Below are 19,501 nucleotides of genomic sequence, written 5' to 3'. Positions count from 1 at the left end.
AGTCCGAATCATTTCTTCAATTCGGACTTTGACCACAATTCTTGGCCAGTTCTCTTGGCCGGCCCCGTAGAAAATTGTCCACACTTCGGGCTTTGGCAGTACCATATGCACACTTTAACATCAAAAATATTCTTTATAAAGACGAAATTACTGTAAATATTAGTTTGAAATCATGATACGGAATAAATACGAAAAGCAAAATTTACCTAAGAGGTATCCTCTAATTTTGGAATCAATTAAGTGTTCAAAGTAACAGTCATCCAAGCACTGTCGATGCCACCGAACTACTTCTACATGTTTTGAGTATGATACTAACTACTTTTTACTTAACCGAACACGCAACTCGTACAAACTACTCAGTGGAATTTCTAATGATCGACGCATGAAGGAACGTGTTGTGTGGGTGTATATTCGTGGCCCCTAACGTTCTTATGCTCGTGCTAGTATCAATGTTGTGAGGAAAAGAAATGATCGAGCTCAGAATTGGCGATTTCTATGCCGCACATCCAATCACTATGCGGCTTTTGTGAGGCAATCAGGAAGATTCGACGCCAAAATATAAGAAGAAACGAAATACGATGCTGTGTGGCAATCTTGCTAGGTAGTCTGAATGACGTTTATGGCAAACACCGCAGAGGCCTTCTATCTCTAGGAGGTGATGGTAGAACGCCCCATCTTATTGCAGATGAAAAGTTTTCTCTTGAATTGTAAGTAGTATTAATGTCGTAAACAGGGGTGCAGAACCTCCGGCGCACGGGCCAAATGTGACCCGCCAATAGGTTGCATCCGGCCCGTGAAATGTGTTCCGATAAAAAAGTATCAATACACAAAACCTCATTAATGCGTAGGCTGAGAACATTTCTTTCATAAACATACAGAAAATCGGTATACATACGGAATATCGCCATTTATGGCGAAAACATTTGTCAAAAAAGGCAAGTTTCTAATTTTAGCCAAATAAGATGTCAAAGGCAGTAAGATTGCCAACGTAAGCTAAAACAAAAAGAAAAAAAGGTAAAAGGTGTCAATTGCAGTAAAAGAATTGTCAAAGCTAAGTAAAAGTGCCAGTCACAGCTAAAATAAATTGTTAATAGCAAATAAAAGTGTCGATTTCAGCCAAAAAATTGTCAAAGGCAAATAAAGTTGCAAATTTGAGTTGAAAAATTGTAAAGAGCAAGTACAGATGCTAAGTGCAGCCAAAAAAAAAAATTATCAAATGCAATTTAACTCGCCTGTGGAAAATGTTTTTGTTGTATTTGACCAAAAAAAAAATTCAAATTTAAGTGAAGGATGAAAAATTTCAAACGTAAGTGAAGTTGTCCATTATATGGTTAAAAACTATTTTCAAGGGCATTAATTTTTAGCCATGACAAAATAACCTTACATCTTGATTTCAGAAATTAGAGTAAGTCTCTGAAAATAAAGGGAAAAACGGGACATTTTATGAAAACGTTGTGATGACCACAAAATTACAGCAATGTCTTGTAAAATACCGGTTATATGTGGTCACCCCCATATATATGTACGGTTGCTGGCCCGCGGACAGCAGAAATACCGCATATCTAGCCCGCGGACAACAGAAATACCGCATATCTGGCCCGCAGACTACCCCATATCTGGCCCTGGCATCGGTCAAACCAGGCCTTGAATGGTTAAAACCAATTCATTTTTACCCATTTATTGCCTATAAAAATTCCGAAGGATGAGAACCACTGCCCTGTTAAAGTGGCGGCTTTTTCTACACGAATGGTGATTTTCAGTTGTCTAGAACACACGTAACTATGAATTATGGTGGTTTACAGCACCATTGCATTTAAAGTCATTATTCTTCATTGAACCCTTGCCCTTAAAAAAGGGGGATTTCGTTCTTATTCATTCAAAAGAAGAATAAATTGAGAGCACATTTTTTGGACCCCTCTGTATAAGCAAAAAATAAAAAATCAGTAATGTTAACCTTCAGTACTTGGAATCCGTGTCCTTTCATCTCCTTGTCTTGAAAATTACATCCGTAGAAAAACTAAAAATCGATCCATGTGTTGATAAATGGTCCCACATGAAATAAAGTATCGATCATTTATGAGCTGATATTTTTTTTCCGAATGGATCCAATGGTACCCGACCTTTCCTCTACACAAAATATATATATATATGCATCCTTCTCTAAGGTACTGCTTACATACACACACACAAGTTAAACTTTTCATCCTCCAGGAGCAATTCCGTCGTACCAGAAGTTTGATTAGGAAGTAATCTTCCTGAAAGCACTTTAGGATGAATAACGACACGGGATCTCACTTTGTCAAGGAATGGACATGAGAAGGAGCTCGTCCATAAAACATATTCCTTCTCCACTGAGATTCTTCTCCTCGTTTGATTTGTTTCTTAGAGTAGGGAATCGTCCTCAACGGGCACTATGACATTTTTTGGTAAGAGATCTATTTCCAACGATCTTAGTTCAAAGCTCTTAATCCTTAAATGCGTAGCTTTACATATATGCAAAGGGTCTTATAGACTTTCATTACTGCAGCCAGTTGGAATATAAAAATTCAGAATCGACTTTGCACATAAGCTGAGGTCATTTTGTCATTTGAATTTGCTGGTAGGTGTCCCAATTAATGACAATATAGCACTTTGTTGCAGAGAATGTGAGTCTGTGATTTCGCTGATGTGTTAAGATGTTTTGTTTGCATTTCTTTTTTTGTCATATTAAATTAGCAGCTCGATTTTTTTTTTTTTTTTACTATAGTTTGAGTCACAAAGAATGTAGTTATATACACTCATGTCCATAAATTGAGGATAATGCCAGCTCCGGCAAATAAAGGTTCAGAAACAAAACAAACGTTACTTATTCGTAAAGCCCATTTATTAAACAAAAGATAAAGACCAAAAACGATGGTGTATGTATGATACCATTCATAAAAACTACGATTTTTGCTCCCTGGAGCAATTGTAAAAAGTATCTCCTTTACAAAAACTTACTATTGCATGGTTGGTATGATGGTTAATACATTGTATGTCTCCCATGCGATGAAATACAGTCCGTACAACGCCTAGGCATGCCGAGTATCAAATTATCGATCTGATCTTGGGGAAGATCACTCCACTCAGCAAGCAATACTCTCCAAAGTTCCGGTACACATGTAGGAGGTGGTTGACGGGCTGCAACTCGTCGGCCAAGCATGTCCCACACATTCTCTATAGGATTCAAGTCAGGTGAGAATGCTGGCCATTCCATACGGGTTATATCCTCAGATTCAAGGCATTCGTTTACGATGTTTGCTCGGTGAGGACGGGTGTTGTCATCCATAAACACAAATTCTGCTTCCATGGCAACCCTAAACAATCGTGCATGTTGTTCCAGAATGATGTCCCGATAAATTTGGGCTTTCATGGTTCCGGTTTGAACATGCAGATCTGTTCTGGAACCCATTCATTCAAACCGAGCACAACTCCGGTCTGTCGCCATAGGCAATTTACTACCGATTGAGTTGTGCCGGAAGTATGAGTGTGTGTACCCCCCCCCCCCAAATACCCCGGGCCACGAAAGCGACTGTATGCATTCAACTGCCTGACACCTGGCCAGCCGTCACCCAGCCCTCAAAGTCCAGCCGCTCATCCGGCATGGTTTCAAGGGAGCTTCCTCGCGACCTTTGCCTACAAGGAACAGCTTTCGCCCTTATTTAACTAAATACTAATTTGTGACTTCCTCCCTCTTCGCCTCGTCCTCATTGGAAGTCGGAGCCTGGATCGTCTGCCTCTTGATCGTCGTTTTCCTCCTCAGTCCATTCTTCTTCTCCCTGCCGTCCCGTCTCCTGTTCTGTCTCCTGACGTCTTCTGATTCTCTCACTCCTTCTCCTGGGTGCAGTATTCTCACTCCTTCTCCTGGGAACCCAGTATAATTCCACCCCAAACGAGCAATGCTGCACCACCGTAACGGTGTCGTTCAATGATGTTGTCTTGGTGGTAACGGGTACCTGGCGTTCTCCATATGAAAGTCCGACGGGAATCAGACTGCAAGCTAAACCTGGACTCGTCGGAAAACATCACACAAGCCCACTGTGACGATGTCCACATTGCACGTTCTCTACTCCAGGCTAATCGCTGCCGACAGTGAGTTACCGTGAGCGGAACACGTCTGACAGGCCTGCGAGCATACAGACCAATATCTCCCAAACGTCTGTACACGGTTTGTCTTGAAACTGTGGTACCCGTGGCTGCAGATAGCTGACGAGACAGGTCGGATGCTGTGCTCCGTGTGCTTCTTTTGGCAGTTACTGCCAAATACCAGTCTTCATTCGGCGTTGTAACTCGGGGGCGACCTGTACTGCAACGTCTACTGACATTTCCGTTATCTTGGAATCGTTGCCAAAGCCTAGAGATGACACTTTGGGCAATTCCAAATTCCTCGGATACTTCCATCTGAGTACGCCCACATTCCAGGCGGCCGATAATTCTACCACGTAAAAAATCATCCACATGCGTCCTCTGTATCATAACTATTCGCTTATGGCACTGAGCGCCTTACAGAACTCTTGTGAACAATTTCACTTCTTTGCCACCATTCCTTATATACCCCCCATTACACTCTCGTCATTGTGACGTACTATCGGCATCATCTGCTGGCTTCCTGAAATTTGCATATCATTCTTGCAGATGTGTGTGATAATTCTACAGGTGAAATTTTGACTTTAGATTTCGATTTAAATGTGATTCTGAATTATCCTTAATTTATGGACATGAGTGTAGTTGGAATGTGATATTAGTTTAATACATCTATTTTATGGGTGATTTTTGAGGCTCTATAAGACAACTTTTAGGCCCTGTATAAGCAATACAGTTTGAGGCGTTTTTTTAATGATTTTTCAGGTTTCTATAAGCTACATGGTGTCATTAACTATGAAAAAACATTATCAGCTTGAAAAAATAAATGCGCATTTAAGGATTAAAAGTGGTCTGATTCGAGGCTTACGAAAATCATAAAAAGTCTAATTTGAATTTTCTTAATTTCCATATATTATCTACTTGGTGTGGTCGAATTGAAAGGTGATGATGGTCGAAGAATTAGTACACTGCGCGTTTTGCGGAAGCTGAGTTTAGTGTATCAGGAGTTTTATCATTCAAAGTGTCTGGCCGTGAAACTTCCTTTCACAGCGTGGTCATCTTAAATTTCAGCAGTCGCTGCTGATTGATTTCCTTGAACATAAAAAATTAAATTAATAAACCAGTCGGACCAAGACCTTTTTTTTACATATTAACTGGTGTTTTTCTATTTGGCCCACCAGTGAAGAGAAAAAATGGCCACTGGTGGGCCCTTATTAGTTGCATTTGCTCGAATGTAACCTATGAACTTTATTGGTTGGATTTTTCAAGTTTTATAAAAGCAATTTTATCAAACTTTTAGTGTAATGCCAGCCTTATTCAGGTGCATGAGAACAAAACACATAAAAATTGTTTTTACCGATATTTGAACATATCAAATTTGACTCTAATTGTAATAACTTTTATTAAAATTTCAACTCGCAATATATTTTTTCCAAAAAAAAAAACGGTAAATACACTGCTTAATGGCCAATTCAGAAATTAGCGTTTTAAACCACCAGCAGATGAGGCTAGTAATAACATTTTTCATAGCCTCTGCGTATCAACACATTTTTAATCACTGTTTCAACTATTAACTAAATTGCACATAATTTTTATATATGATTACTGTTTACTCAAACAATATGTTCGAAAATTTTCAAAATCCTTTTCCCCTCTACCATCACCTACAATAACGAAAATCTGACTGAATTGATTGGCATGTTACGGAAACACGTTGAAAATTCAAAGCCATAGATTTTGGGAGCAATCTACGGAGCCCCAGGGTCAGATATCTAGCCCAGGGCCCGAAGTCCATTCCTCTTTGAGCAGGGGCGTACGCAGGATCGACGTTTGTGAAGGGGGGCCCGTAATTAACTTCAGAGAAATTTCTTGTTACCAACCTTCAAAAAACCATTTAAATTAACAGAAACTAATTAAAATAGCATTCTAAAGGCGGAAATTCTTTCAATAATTCTTCTTTTTATTTACGAAAATATTTTGAAAAATTAAGTCGCTTTGGGGGAAGCGGGGGGATGATGGAGCTTGTAAAGCCTTACCCTTCGTACGCCCCTGTCTTTGAATGGCCTATTTTCAGATTGGCCCACCAGTTACAATTTCTTATAAAATGGCTTGAGTCAAACGTACTGTGAGACTTTGCAATGTCTGGCATCGATAGTTCCTCGCCTATATGTGTCCCAACAAAAATTTCGTTAGTAGAAGTATTGACTATTTATTACATATCTGTTTGACTCCCCCCTTAAAAAACATCGAAGAGGACGGGGAGTTTAGACTCGAGCTCTGAGATGAAGGACACTTCAAATGGTTGGTCACTATGGTCTCATTTATATGGGAAATGGAAAAAGCGGGTTTAAAACGCACTTCAGGGATTTTTATCGAAACCCGTTTACATGGATCGGCACTTTAAACCCAGAGGTCTTCAACCTTTTTCTAGTCGCATGCACACTGCCTGTACCCATCATTAAAAGAAGAGCATCCTTATGACGAGTTTGGCGTTCCAATACATGGAATGAGGATGATTTTAATTTTACAATGCAATTTGTATAAGACGTTTACTTGGGACGTCGATCAAGTGCTCGTGAACGCGAAATCGGACACGAGCATCGAGCACTCTAGGTGCTGCAAGGAGCACCGTGGTTCCGAGAAACGGGTTGAAGGTGTCTGCTTTAACCCCGCTTTTTCAGGTGTCAGGTGTTACGTGGGTCGGTCGGTTCAATTCGCCGCTCACGGGATTATATGAAAAGAGGTTACACACTCCCTTAGTATTCCCAACAAAGAAGGGAAAATTCCTTCTTCCCGTTTCTTTCTACACGAGGGAAAAATTCGTCAAGTTGGTGCTAGAACCCCCAATGCTACTGCGATATTGCTCCTTTCAACCGGCTTGTCGCAACTTATGAGCCTTCTTTAAGAAGGGCACCCACAGGCTTGCAAAGTAATGGATGTTCTTCTTTCAGATCCAAGCATGTATCTTACGACATGCCTAACTGGGGTACGGATATTTCCTCCCCCTTACCTCCCTTTTTTTCCATTTAGCCAACCCTAGCATGTGCTGTATAATATTTAGCATTCGTAACTTGTAATGTGTTACATATCTCTAGGACTTTTCAATTATGGTCACATGGCATACGAGGTCGATAGAGATCCTGGACCGGAAGGAGAGCCATCATTGGCTGAGATGACGAAGAAAGCTATTCAGATATTGCGAAAGAACCCGAGAGGATACTTCTTGATGGTGGAAGGTACGTCTATGATATTTTAATGCCATGCTTCATAGATACATCTCTGGGCCTGTTTCACGACAAAAAAAGGGGGGGGGGCATTTCTCAGGAAGCTGAAAACCATATCACATGTTTGTTACCGTATATCTATAAATTGGCATCAAATATTCATTAATTTTCGTTTGTTTTTTTTTAAAGGAGGAAGAATCGACCATTCACATCACTTCAACAATGCGCACAGGGCTCTGGTGGACACGTTGGCCATGGAGGAAGCTGTCGGCGTGGCCCTGGAGATGACGAGGTCTGAAGACACTTTGATAGTCGTCACCTCGGATCACTCGCATGTCTTTTCGTTTGGAGGATATCCGAGGAGAGGAAACCCAATTCTCGGTATGATAATATCAGTTATTCTATGTCAATTTACAAATTAAATTCCAAACATAATCTCTTGTTTTTATATAATCTGGGTTATATATTTTCCTGTTTTTATATTATGTCTTGCTCGTAAATGGCAACACAAGTTAAACATGAAAAAGTTTGTTTTTTTTTCTTTTCTGAATTATCATATCCCTTTTAAGATGATACTGCAGTGGAACCTCTCCATAGCGGACACCCATTGAACAGAATTTTCCTCCGATAACGAGCAGTGTCCGAGAGCGGCGGCAAAATTCATGTAGCCCACCGGCAGAAAAAACTTTGAATGCGCCCCTGCCTGTGCATTGAAGCCCTATTGCATGTATTCAGAAACTTGTCCGCCAACGAGAGTTATAGCATAAACATGATTCTCATATTAATGATTCCAGTTGCCATATATAGAGCAGTAAATGAAGGAAATTGATGCGTTTCACGCATCTACGTAGTTGAAAGAGTTTGTAAGTTAATACATCTAATGAAACTATCGCAGCAGCTGAATTACACTTTTCTGGGGAGTAATTTTTTCGAATTTTACACAATTTTTTAGAATCAACTTTAGAAATTTTATTCCCTCCCTCCCCCTCCCCCTTTCAGACACTCTTCGTGAAACTCCCTATGTACTAATATATGTATCCCATGCAGGTCTAGACGACAAGCCTTCAGACGTCGATAACATGCCGTATACGACGCTTCTATACGCCAATGGACCAGGATATAAACACGACTTACCAACGGGTAGAGAGAACTTAACAGGAATGAACACAGGTACGGACACATTCTTTTTTATTTTAAATCCGTGATTCTTCGAACATTATAAAAATGGTAAGAGACGCGAAAAGTCTAATTTCAGAGAGTAAGTCACGATTCAATTTCTCGCGAGCACAAAGATACTCAATGAAACAACCAAGTGTGGTTAATACTTGTGCTTGAGATTGTATTTTCAAGGTAATCGGCATCCCATACCCAAAGATTGTCCCAGAACTCCACTGTTGAAAACGTAGAGGTAATAGTTCGCGTCAAGATAAGCAATTTTTCCAATAGAGGCCTGGGTCGCATCCCAATGCATGCATTATCCGACTTTAGAAATCGCCAAAATATGGCAACCTTGCTCACATCAAACAGAAGTATAATTTCCATCCAATCGCAGGCAAATGCAGAGGGAAGGAAAATATCTTTTTTTCCTCTCTAATGGTATGATATCCGTATGGGCGGTAATATTTTTCCCTCTCACATTCAGAGTTACTTCAGAATCTTCTTTTTCCATCTTGTTTGGCGGCATTCACTTGAATCCTATGTTAACATGCGCTAAATATAAAAGTCATTTGCAACCCCAGGTTACATTGCAAAAACCGCTTGTCTTGACATGTGCCATCATTCCCTGTCATTTTGGTCATAGGGCTCTCTGGGACATCTTTAGAACAGAGTTTTCCAACCTGTGGTCCGCGGTTCCCTGAGGGGTCTATAAATACTTCTTTTTTTTTTTTTTGTAAGGGATCCGCGGTATCATTTAAATTTACCACAATTGCATGAATGACACATTTAGTGCTGTGAAATTTTAATTTATTACTTAAACTTTTACGATGTACAAAATCATGGAAAAACAATATATTTCTGATTTTATGGGGAGGGGTCACTAAAAAATGACCTTCACTACAGGGGATCTGAGAAACATTAGCCTTCACTACCGTAAGTGGATGGAGGGAAGGAGAAGGAAGAGAGACCCACCCCCCCCCCCCAGTGGAAAAGTTGTATTATTGGCATAGGCAGAAGGTCGGAGATGGACATTCGCCCCTCCCTGTACACTATACACAACCCCGGGGACCCCCATCCCCAATTTGAGGAGTCTGTATTCGTTTATGTTCACTACTGGGGAAGGGGGGTCTGCGATATCAAAACGGTTTAGAAACACTACTGTAGAATAAGCATTTTGCTGATCAGAGTTTCAGAATCTGTCAGATTTAAATGATATGTGCTTTGCTACTAATGGTGAGTATCACCAGTGCACGAGCTCAAAAAATAAGTTAAGAACTCCAGACGAAATTAAGTCGCATCGACTCCTACAGTGGATTCGTGCTCTGGGTGACCAGGAATGGAAAAGGATTCGGACAGAGACAGACAATATTCGTCTTCATCTCGCAGAGCATGACGATATTCATCTTTGTCTGTCGCTCAGAGCAGGGCAATATTCATCTTAATTGCGCAGAGCGCAGTTTCCCCTAGATCGCAGAATAGGGCGATATTCGTCTTGGTCGCACATGTGTGTTCCCCCCCCTCCCCCCGGTGAGAGAACGCGTTTCTTTCCTTGGTCGCACAGAGCACGTAATCCGTACAGTAGGCAGTTGGCCATTTAGCCGATCCCACCGTCGCCGCAGTGGTAGGTCGGCTGAAGTTGGTTTTTTGTGATTCCCAACTTCAAGGCATAAAGATGAGTCAATCTTCCTGTCAAAAAGTCTCGCCACAGAGATCAACAGTCCTACACAACGGTACAATTAATCATTACACTCATAGTTAGAAAATTGATGTCTGATGGCAGCACTACACATAACAAGCATTACATATAAACAAACTTCACGTTAGGTTCACAACACGTACACGCACATTCCAACATGTACCAATTCGTTAGAAGTTCCGTAGAGGAATGTGGACGAGGTGCATGTTTGGTTCAGTAGTATTAGTAGTGATGGGGGGGGATGCCCGCCCTAATGTATTTTTTCTGTCTTATTGGAAGAAGATAAACAGTTTTCAGTTTGGAAGAAAAAAACTGCTATAAGAGCAATACAAACAATAACTGATGCCGCAAAGCAATTTCAAAGCTAAACTAGGTGAAAAAAGCAAAACTAGACGAGCTCTCCATCATGAACAATGATTGCAATATCACATTGCAATGTAAGCAAGACACATCTCGTTAGAACGAATTCGAAAACACCAAAAACATTTAGTATCAACAGGCAAAAAATCGACTCAAATTACGTCCAATGAGAAGAATATTTAATTCGTATTAAACGCGTTCGTCCTAATGAGGTTCGACTGTAAAAAGTGTTTTAAGGATGAAGGAATTCTTAAAAATATGGAATCCATGGTGCGGGAAAATATTTCGCGTGTAAATTCTTATCAAACTTATCTCGAAGAGAAAAGTTTGTTCCATCGGATACATATTCAAAGGCTGTAAAAATTCAGGTTATGTCTCCAGGGTAAAAACAGGGAGGCCCCTATTTGTCTTTTCTCAATTCCATTCCTTTGTGTCTCTTCAACCATTTCTTTCTTTTTTTATCCCTAAGAAGCCGAATTCGGGACAAAACGGAATTTCTGCTATAAAAAAAAGTAAAAGAAGGAGGGAAATGTCTTTTCTTTTTTATTATAATATTATTATTGAAATGCTTGAGGACGGACGTCGAGGAGGAGGAAGATGCATATATTACGCATCACAAAATTCAAGTTCTCATCTTAAGGGAAGGAGGACTGTTACGTGACTAGTGCTATCACAGGAATTCCTCTCAAAGGGAACCAACCTCTTATTTATCTTTATTCCTTTTGAACATCTGTAGAATTTCTGATGTTTTATTTCTGAGAGAAATATTCCTTCCGAGGAAGGATTTTTCAATTCCAGATTGTCTGCCATACTTCCCAACCTTGTATAAATCGATTGACAGGACCGATAACCCGGGTAGTATATCTTGCTACTGAAAGTTTGTTAAGATCTTGTTTAACTTTGGAAAAATCGAATCAAAAGTATCGTTGTTTAATTCGATTTTTCCAAAGTTAAATTTCCAAGTTTTTTTCTTCAATATTGTTCTGCAAAGAAATGAGTTCAGTATTCAGGGCCGTCTTTTTTGCATGGGTGCGCCCCCCCCCCCCCACATCTTGCAGCCGAGTCCCTAGTGGTCAAAGTGACTGACTCGCATCGCCAGGTTCGAACGCCACCGTCGCCACAGTGGTGATCGGCTGAAGTTGGGTTTTTTTTGTGGTTCCCAACTTCAAGGCGCGAGTGCGAGCCAATATCTTCCCGTTAAAAACTCTCGCCACAGAGAGCAACAGGCCTACCCAACGGTACAATTATTTAATCATTACACTTCACTCATAGTTAGAAAATTGATGGCTGATGGCAGCACTACACATAACAAGCATTACACAGTGACATACTTCACGTTATGTTCACAATGCGTACAGGCACATTCCCACATGTACCAATTCGTTAGAAATTCCGTAGAGAAATATGGACGAGATATAAATGTCTGGTTTAGTAGTAGTAGTAGCCGGGTCCATAGGCTGGATCTTTGACGGGTCCCTTTAAAGTGAATTTGTAGTGTGAAAAACGAAAACTGATAAGAGTCGTCCTGGGTCCCTGTTAGTTCTGCCCTTGTGGAAGGTGGGACACGCATACGGTTAATAAGAATTCATGGAGCGCGGGGAGCCTGTGTAATTGTAACCACATGAATTGTGATTAGCATCAATTTTAGCTGATGGGTGGAGGGGGGGTAACTTTTTTTGTCTTTTACTGTTCCTTTAAAAATATAAACGGCAAAAGTGAAAGTCGCTTCCACCTACAATGGATTCGTGCTCTGGGCGACCATAAATGAAAAAGGATTTGGGCTCACAGAGGCTCGAAAATATTCGTGTTCATATCGCAAAGCATAACGATATTCGTCTTTTTTGGTCGCTCAGAGCAGGGCCATATTCGTTTTCATCTCACGGAGCACGTTTTTCCCTTGGTCGCGCAGAGAACATTTTTCCTTAACTCGCACAGAGTGGGGCGATATTCGTCTTGTTTGCGCGCGTGTTTTTTTCCCTGGTGCAGAGAGCACGTTTCTTTCCTTGGTCGCAAAGAGCACGTAGCCCGTACAGTAGGAGTGTTCTTATTGGAAAAGATAAACGCTTTTCAGCCACGTTTGGAAAAAAACTACTCTATGAGCAAATATACAAACGGTAGCTGATGCCGTAAATCAATTTTAAGGCCAGTCGTCTACTGAAAGCGACTTGAAGCGATAAGCAAGTCGCACGCACTTGTCCGTGTTCGCAAGACTGTTCCCATTGGGCAAAAAGTAAGAGAACGTGATCCCCTGCAAGTGCGTGCGCGCACGAATCTCCTTCCCCACGTGAGCATGAAACTGAAAATTTGACAATTGCCGTACGTGGGTTGTGATGTTGAGTACTGATAGATAAAATAATATTATTTATTTATTTGCAACGTGAACGCCTTCCCCGAATTTGTGTCAAATGTGTCACATTATGTATGGACTTAATAAATGCAGGTGCTTTTTTTGTCCATTTCTCGAAAATATTTATATTTCCTCAAAATTATTTAACGAACACACTCGTCTGCGTGGAGTGCTGTCGCGAACTGAGTATCGTGTAAAGGTCACTTTCAGGGAACGACGTCAAACGCCTATTTTCGTCTGACTTAATTTCGGCTGTTGTAGGTCGCGTAGCTTGCCTCTTATTGTAGCTTCCAGTGAACGACCGGCCTATAGTGTAAGGATTCACTATATTGTACATGTTGACTTAATATACTTTATTATATAAATTTGTAACTATTAAAATTACTAAGGGTTGAACTTTACTATTTACATCGCAGTCGAGTATGTACACGTCCGGACATTCCGAAGTCTCGACTCTCTCTGTTCGTAGTACACATATACATATATAAGTACACACTCGCAGCATTCACAGCGACAATCATGGATGACTAACGCCATCTGCTGGACTATTGGTTGCTATACAATAGTATCGCTACAGGCCTAAAGCTAAAACTAGGCAAAAAAGTCAAAACTAGGCAGGCTGTCTTTCTTTCTCTACTTTTTGGGGGAAACAAAACAAAAGATATTCATAATCTGTCAAAAATGATGTGAAAATATAGATAAAACGTTTGTGTTTGAAATTTCTGGACAGGCCACAGCGTCTATTGATGTTCTGAGTAGCATGCAAAATGCGGCTTACATCAGCACCTTCTAAAGAAGATACTCTTCTTTAGGGAAATGGCTGTACATCCTCTGATCTATGTGGAATGGAAATTTTAAAAGTTCCTCAGAGGAATTCTCAGTTTATATATGATATGCATGTGGGGTTATAACAGCAGTAATGTTGGTTCTTAATTGCTTCCTCGGTTATTTTCCGGGGAAGCCGTAATACAGTGCTATTAGAACAATTTTTTTTTCCATTTCCAGAGGACAAGAACTACGTCCAGCAGAGCGCAGTTCCCAGGAGATGGGACACCCACGGTGGAGAGGACGTGCCTGTATACGCTCATGGACCGATGGCACACCTTTTCAGGGGAGTTCTCGAACAGACCTACATCCCACACGCGATGGCCTACGCAGCTTGCATCGGGCCACAGAGGGACGACTGCGAGAGGCGGCGGCACGCGCAGATCAACAAGCAAGTCGTTGGTTGCCCGTCTGCACTCGTCGATTCGACCTCAACACCTCAAGCGACTTGGACTCTCGTCGTCATCGCAGTCATAACCATAAACCTAACATGACTGGACCAGCGGTGACGAACATTTAACGTAACATACCACAAAATCATTCAGAGGGGGAAGAAAAAAAAAAGACCAAAGAATATTTTATTGATTGCCTTACGGAGGTGCTAAAGATATCGTTGTGATAGTCATATCTGTGACAGTTTTTGTAACGATGAGGGAATATTCATATATTATATGGACTTATAAACAATACATAGGCATATCGATCTCTCGCTCAAAATCAACAAGTGGACACTTAAAATCGGACCATACATTTTTAGTGTTTATTTCAGCATAATGTTTGTATGTCGTATATCGATGAGAAATTCCATAATTTGTGAATACATACTTATATATATGAGATTTATGAAAATGTGATTATATGTATCTCGTTCCCGAAGTGAAGTATCCGGATATCCCTAACGTTTCATGGATGTGATCAGTGACCATGTCGTTATTATCATTATATGCACTCGGCCGCTTTGTTTCCATAATGACAACAACATCATATTGTGACATTACGAGTAACTTTGCTGTGGCAACAGCTCTGCGAGGGCCTGTCACTGTCACCGTAAAAAGCCCCATGTTCCCCCATTTAAGGGGAGGTATACAGAATTCTGGCCCTGGAATGGATCCTATATTAAATGGTCCTTATATATAATGCCTCTGGATTAATTCTATCATTTTTATGGTATAAACTGAGTGCCCGGGTAGAGAGGAACCTTCAGATGGGGAAAGGGGAAATCTTTATCTGAGGCCAAACTAAAAACTCATCCTAGGAGGATGGCTCCAGGACCATGACCAGCCATGACTGCTCCTACGGTACGCAACTGTTTTCTTGAAACAGATGTTCAGGAATAGACGTAAATCATATTGAGAACTTTAAAAAACTGGAACGTCGGCTCGAATCCGATCACAATGGCTAAAATCAGTGGCACCCACATACACACAGGAATAATCTTGGATCTTTTACAATCATTTCTTGAGATTCCTATCCAAAAGTCAAGAGGGGGGGCAGTTCACCTCTCATGGAAGCAACCCCTTTATGATAGAGTGGCAGCTGCGATTATAATGAAGGGTGGACCCAATGTTATCAAATCCTGCTGCATGGACCAATACGCCCATACATCTCAAAGATGAAAACTCAGATAGAGTCCTTGTGGCAAGCCAGATGGAACCAGTTGCAACACAAATATGCAGTCAAATTTTGCTCAACTCGCTCAACAAAGTCGAGTTGAGCAAAGGGTAAAAGTATGGCGCGATGGAAGATAATAGTGGTAACGGAACACGACCTCTGCCATCCTATCTATTCAGATTCATTAAGTCATCTAATGATTTATGCGTATGGAACTCTATTACACTATGCCACAGAGTTCCCGGAAACAAAAATTTTCATTCTGGTAAGATACAAGAACAAAACAATCATGTCTTGAAGAACAGGTCTCTGTGCAACGCCACCCCATCAACCTGCAACGTCTGGCCACCTCATTACATACTTAGAAGAAAATTTTCACAACAAGATGTTCGTGCAGCCCGAGAACGTGGAACCCACACATTCGCCATCGCGAACCCATCGCCTCGCAATAGCAAGACACTCTCCTCCAGTGACAATGTCAATGACCGGGAACGGGACAGCACCTCAGTAAAGTCAGCAAGTCAGAAACCATGTCAAAAAAAATAAACGAGGATTTTTTTGTCTCTCTGATCTGACTACACTGACGTGCGCAACGGACGCTATAGAAACTAATCCATGATTCCAGATTTTATCAAGACTTCTTATGCGCTACATTGGCGATTTATTTATTTATCTGTTCAAGATTTATTGTAATTTGAAAAGTTTGTGATTTATTTTTTTTAAATCAATGAAATTTCCGGATGCACCCATCTTTCGGGACTGCTTCGATATCTGTTTGAGATGTGAGGCGGGATGGGTCCGGTGCTTCAATGTTCAATATATGTGCCGATAACTTGAGCATCATTATCGAGCTGTCCGAATTCTCCTGATCAAATAGTGTACAATAAGTGGGTTTTGTTTTTCTACTTTCTTACATTATTTCAAATTCCATACATCTCGATGTTTGCTTTTTTTTTTATTATTTTCTAAAACGTGAAATACTGTGTTTGATTTCTGTGGAAAAACGGGAATCCATTCGGGTGCTATTCTAAAAGGTTATTTGGATGTGGATCCCATTGTGTGAACTGAATACTACTTTCTCTGGGAGATGAAAGTCTATCCCATTCGATCATCGTTTCTGCGAAATGTACGAGTCGTGGTTCTGAGTGTTGTTGACAGTCTTTTAAAAAAAATCCAAAGATTCTTCTGGCAGTTCTTTCTATTGTTGTTTGGTTCCACAAGATGGAAGAAATCAGGGCTGAAAGAAGATCCTTTTTCGACAACTTTGATCTCGACCCCCACACCCCTTCCATTCTCAACACGTTCACATTTTTGTGAGGCCATCTTCAGATTACAAAAAAGTGCCCCCCCCCCCAGTAGTTGCCGAATTGGCTCAAGATAGACTTTGATTTTTAAAAGTGAGAAGCCGTGTATGTTATGTGAGAAAAGTGTGTTTTCTCCCTTTCTTCATCTCCCCAAGCTCATTTGACATCAGTGCATACATACTTCATAGCTTTCATTTTAACTGATGCTTCACGGAAACCTCTGTACCAAAAAATAAAATCTGCAACAAATATGCAGGTTGTCACAGAACTCTACCGCTAAAATGAGAGGGGTGATAGAACACGTCAAGATAAACAATTTTGAAGTGAAACTTCTATAGCGACGTAACAGTAAAAGACGTCATAAGAGTGAATTTCTGTGAGAGAAAGGAAATTCATCATAAAAACTGAAACGCGTTCTTCCCCCCCCCCTCCCCCACAAACTCAGCTTTCTTTTTCATCCCCTCTAACTGATTGTGCGATGAAGGTCCGAGAAGCAGATGGGTGGTGGGGGGAATGTCAATAATGGTTCGTCGGGGTAAGAAAATAAATTTGGGTCGGGGATGTGGTTTGGACGGTTTGGGTCAGACAAAGATAATTTATATATTACCTTTCCCTATACTCCCCGTGACGCCGTAAATCCGCCTCACCCCCATCCCCCCCACCCCGGCCACACGAGAGTATATTTCGCACGCGAACGCAAGTTTTGTGAAGTCACAGTGCCAGCTCCTAATTGGCTGCGATGCCATAACGCAATTTCTTTTACTTCGAATAAATTTTTATTCGATTACATTGATGTTGGGTTATTTAGTGATGCGTGCAGGCTGTCCTTGGTGCATTTTTAAACTTTATTTGATACAATTTATATCATATTGGCTATTTTATAATAATTACAAATTTTCGAAAATTCGTTAACCTAGTCATCTCTCAAACCTATAAGTTTCACTTCTATCGCATGAGATTCTCACCTAGATTTTCTGCAATGGAACCCAGAAGTCACAACCCCCTTATTCAATGGATACGAGCATTAAATATGGCGTATCCATCAATATAGGGTAATCTCCGCTTCTTCTATGTCCCCATTCCTATTTGAATACCTGTTTATATGGGAAATGAAAAAGTCTGTTTAAAACCTGGTTCAAGGATTTTCACAAAAACCCGTTTACATGGACCGGCATTTCAGCCGCACTTGACTGAAGTCGTCTGAGGTTCACACGCTCAAAAGATTATGGGAAAGGAGATTATAACCCTCAAAGATCCGCAAGAAAGAAGGGTCAATGCATGCTCTCTATTTTATCCCCTACGAAGGAAATTTGTTAAGCAGGGGTGACAGAACTTCCAATGATACCGTAATATTGCACGTGTAAACGGAGATTATAAGATATTAATAAGTATTAATGTATCGAGAGTGGTCATTTGCGACCCATGGAAATACCATTGTAAATATTGTCCTCTTGACGTGTACTATCACCCTTCCCGTAAGAGCGGTAGAGTTTTGGGATGCCCCGAAAGCAAGAAAAATATCTACATCTAGCCTAACCATATTTTCTGTAAGATAATACGAGAAGTTTGGGTATCAAATACGGGAAATCGCCAACTATAGCCAAAAAACGTTTCCAAACAAAAGCAGAATTAATCGCTGAAAATTTTCCATGATCACCATGAAATCAACTACTACTACTACTTAACCGAACTTACACCTCGCACACATTCCTCTGAGGAATTTCTAACGAATCGGTTCATGCCGGAACGTGTTGTGCACGCATGGCCCTGACGTATTTCTGTTGTTAAGAGTTGCGCTTGTTTCGTGTTCTTGCTTGTGCAGCCATCTGTGCTCCATACATTGAAGTAAAGATAGTAAATGCTTGAATTTTTCGTGTTATGTAATTTTCACGTTGAAGGAGGAGAGACTTGTTCAAATGGGAGATATTAAGTACTGCTAGAAATCACGCTCCAGTGGATTCAAATGGGAGATGAATATTTATATATATTTATATTGATGATTATCAAAAGATAATTTTAGTTAAGATACTTAATTAATCCTTAATATCAGAAAATAAGTGTTAATTTACAACCATAAAAATACAGCGCTCGCTTACAGTATGATTGAATAATACACATTATAGTTTCTCTAATTTATCAACTTAAAAGTGTGGTGCAGATACAAATGAGGGACGTTTGAGGTAGATCCTTTGAAATTCTATTCGTGTTGCTTCATTATATTATTTACATATCAAACTGCTATGCACAAACGTGTATAACCAAATACGGGAAATTAAAATAGATTTGAATGAGTATATTGGCAATTATAGTGAGAGAGACCAACATGATGATAATGAATGCCACTGACTGCATTTAAAAACTGAATTGATAAGCATGAAAACGTCACTGATATTACACACAGATTCGTTGCCGAAGATGAGTGTGCATTTTTATTGCATCATAAGCGTTGTTTGTTCTCCCCTTATTCTGGGGAAAAAATTATATAAGTACGTACTTATCAGTGTAACTGCAGTTGATTTTCCTTTTTTTTTTTTCTTTTTAAACATATTTTGCTTTCTTCAGCAACGTATACCAGGCATGTGTGAATGTCATTCCTGTCATAGGTGAAATACATATGGAGTTGTAATTCTTTGTAGAAATAAAATATATTTTCGTAAATAATCAACGCCACACTTTTTCTTGAATTTTCTTCTGACTGTCTTCTTTCTATTTCCTTATCGCTAAGGAGGGGCGTTCAAGTATTACGTCATCATCGATGGGGGGGGGGGTGTTCCGATTTGCTGACTTTTGATGACAAGGGGGGTTTGGGATAATGCTTACGTCATCAACCACCCTCTATGAAAATATGAGTTAGGATTCATAGGGGCAAAGCTGA

General features: G+C 40.4%; 1 protein-coding gene across 1 annotated transcript in view; it reads left to right on the top strand.

Annotated features, from left to right (window-relative positions):
- Positions 1-14,306, top strand: part of LOC149082680 (alkaline phosphatase-like) — a 68,882-nt gene extending 54,576 nt beyond the window's left edge. Inside the window, exons 6-9 of the mRNA XM_089235951.1 lie at positions 7,197-7,337; positions 7,515-7,706; positions 8,373-8,495; positions 13,892-14,306. Of these exons, the coding sequence (XP_089092077.1) occupies positions 7,197-7,337; positions 7,515-7,706; positions 8,373-8,495; positions 13,892-14,205 (770 nt within the window). The 3' untranslated portion in view covers positions 14,206-14,306. The remainder of the gene's footprint in view (positions 1-7,196; positions 7,338-7,514; positions 7,707-8,372; positions 8,496-13,891) is intronic.
- The last annotated feature ends 5,195 nt before the right edge of the window (positions 14,307-19,501 follow it).

Source organism: Pholcus phalangioides, unplaced genomic scaffold (assembly GCF_987345545.1).
Source record: "Pholcus phalangioides strain wild (caught in Gottingen) unplaced genomic scaffold, Ppha-v1.0 ptg000009l_1, whole genome shotgun sequence".
Lineage (NCBI taxonomy): Eukaryota > Metazoa > Arthropoda > Arachnida > Araneae > Pholcidae > Pholcus > Pholcus phalangioides.
The sequence above is the reverse complement of the archived record's forward strand: the minus strand, read 5'-3'. Positions and strand labels throughout refer to the sequence as shown.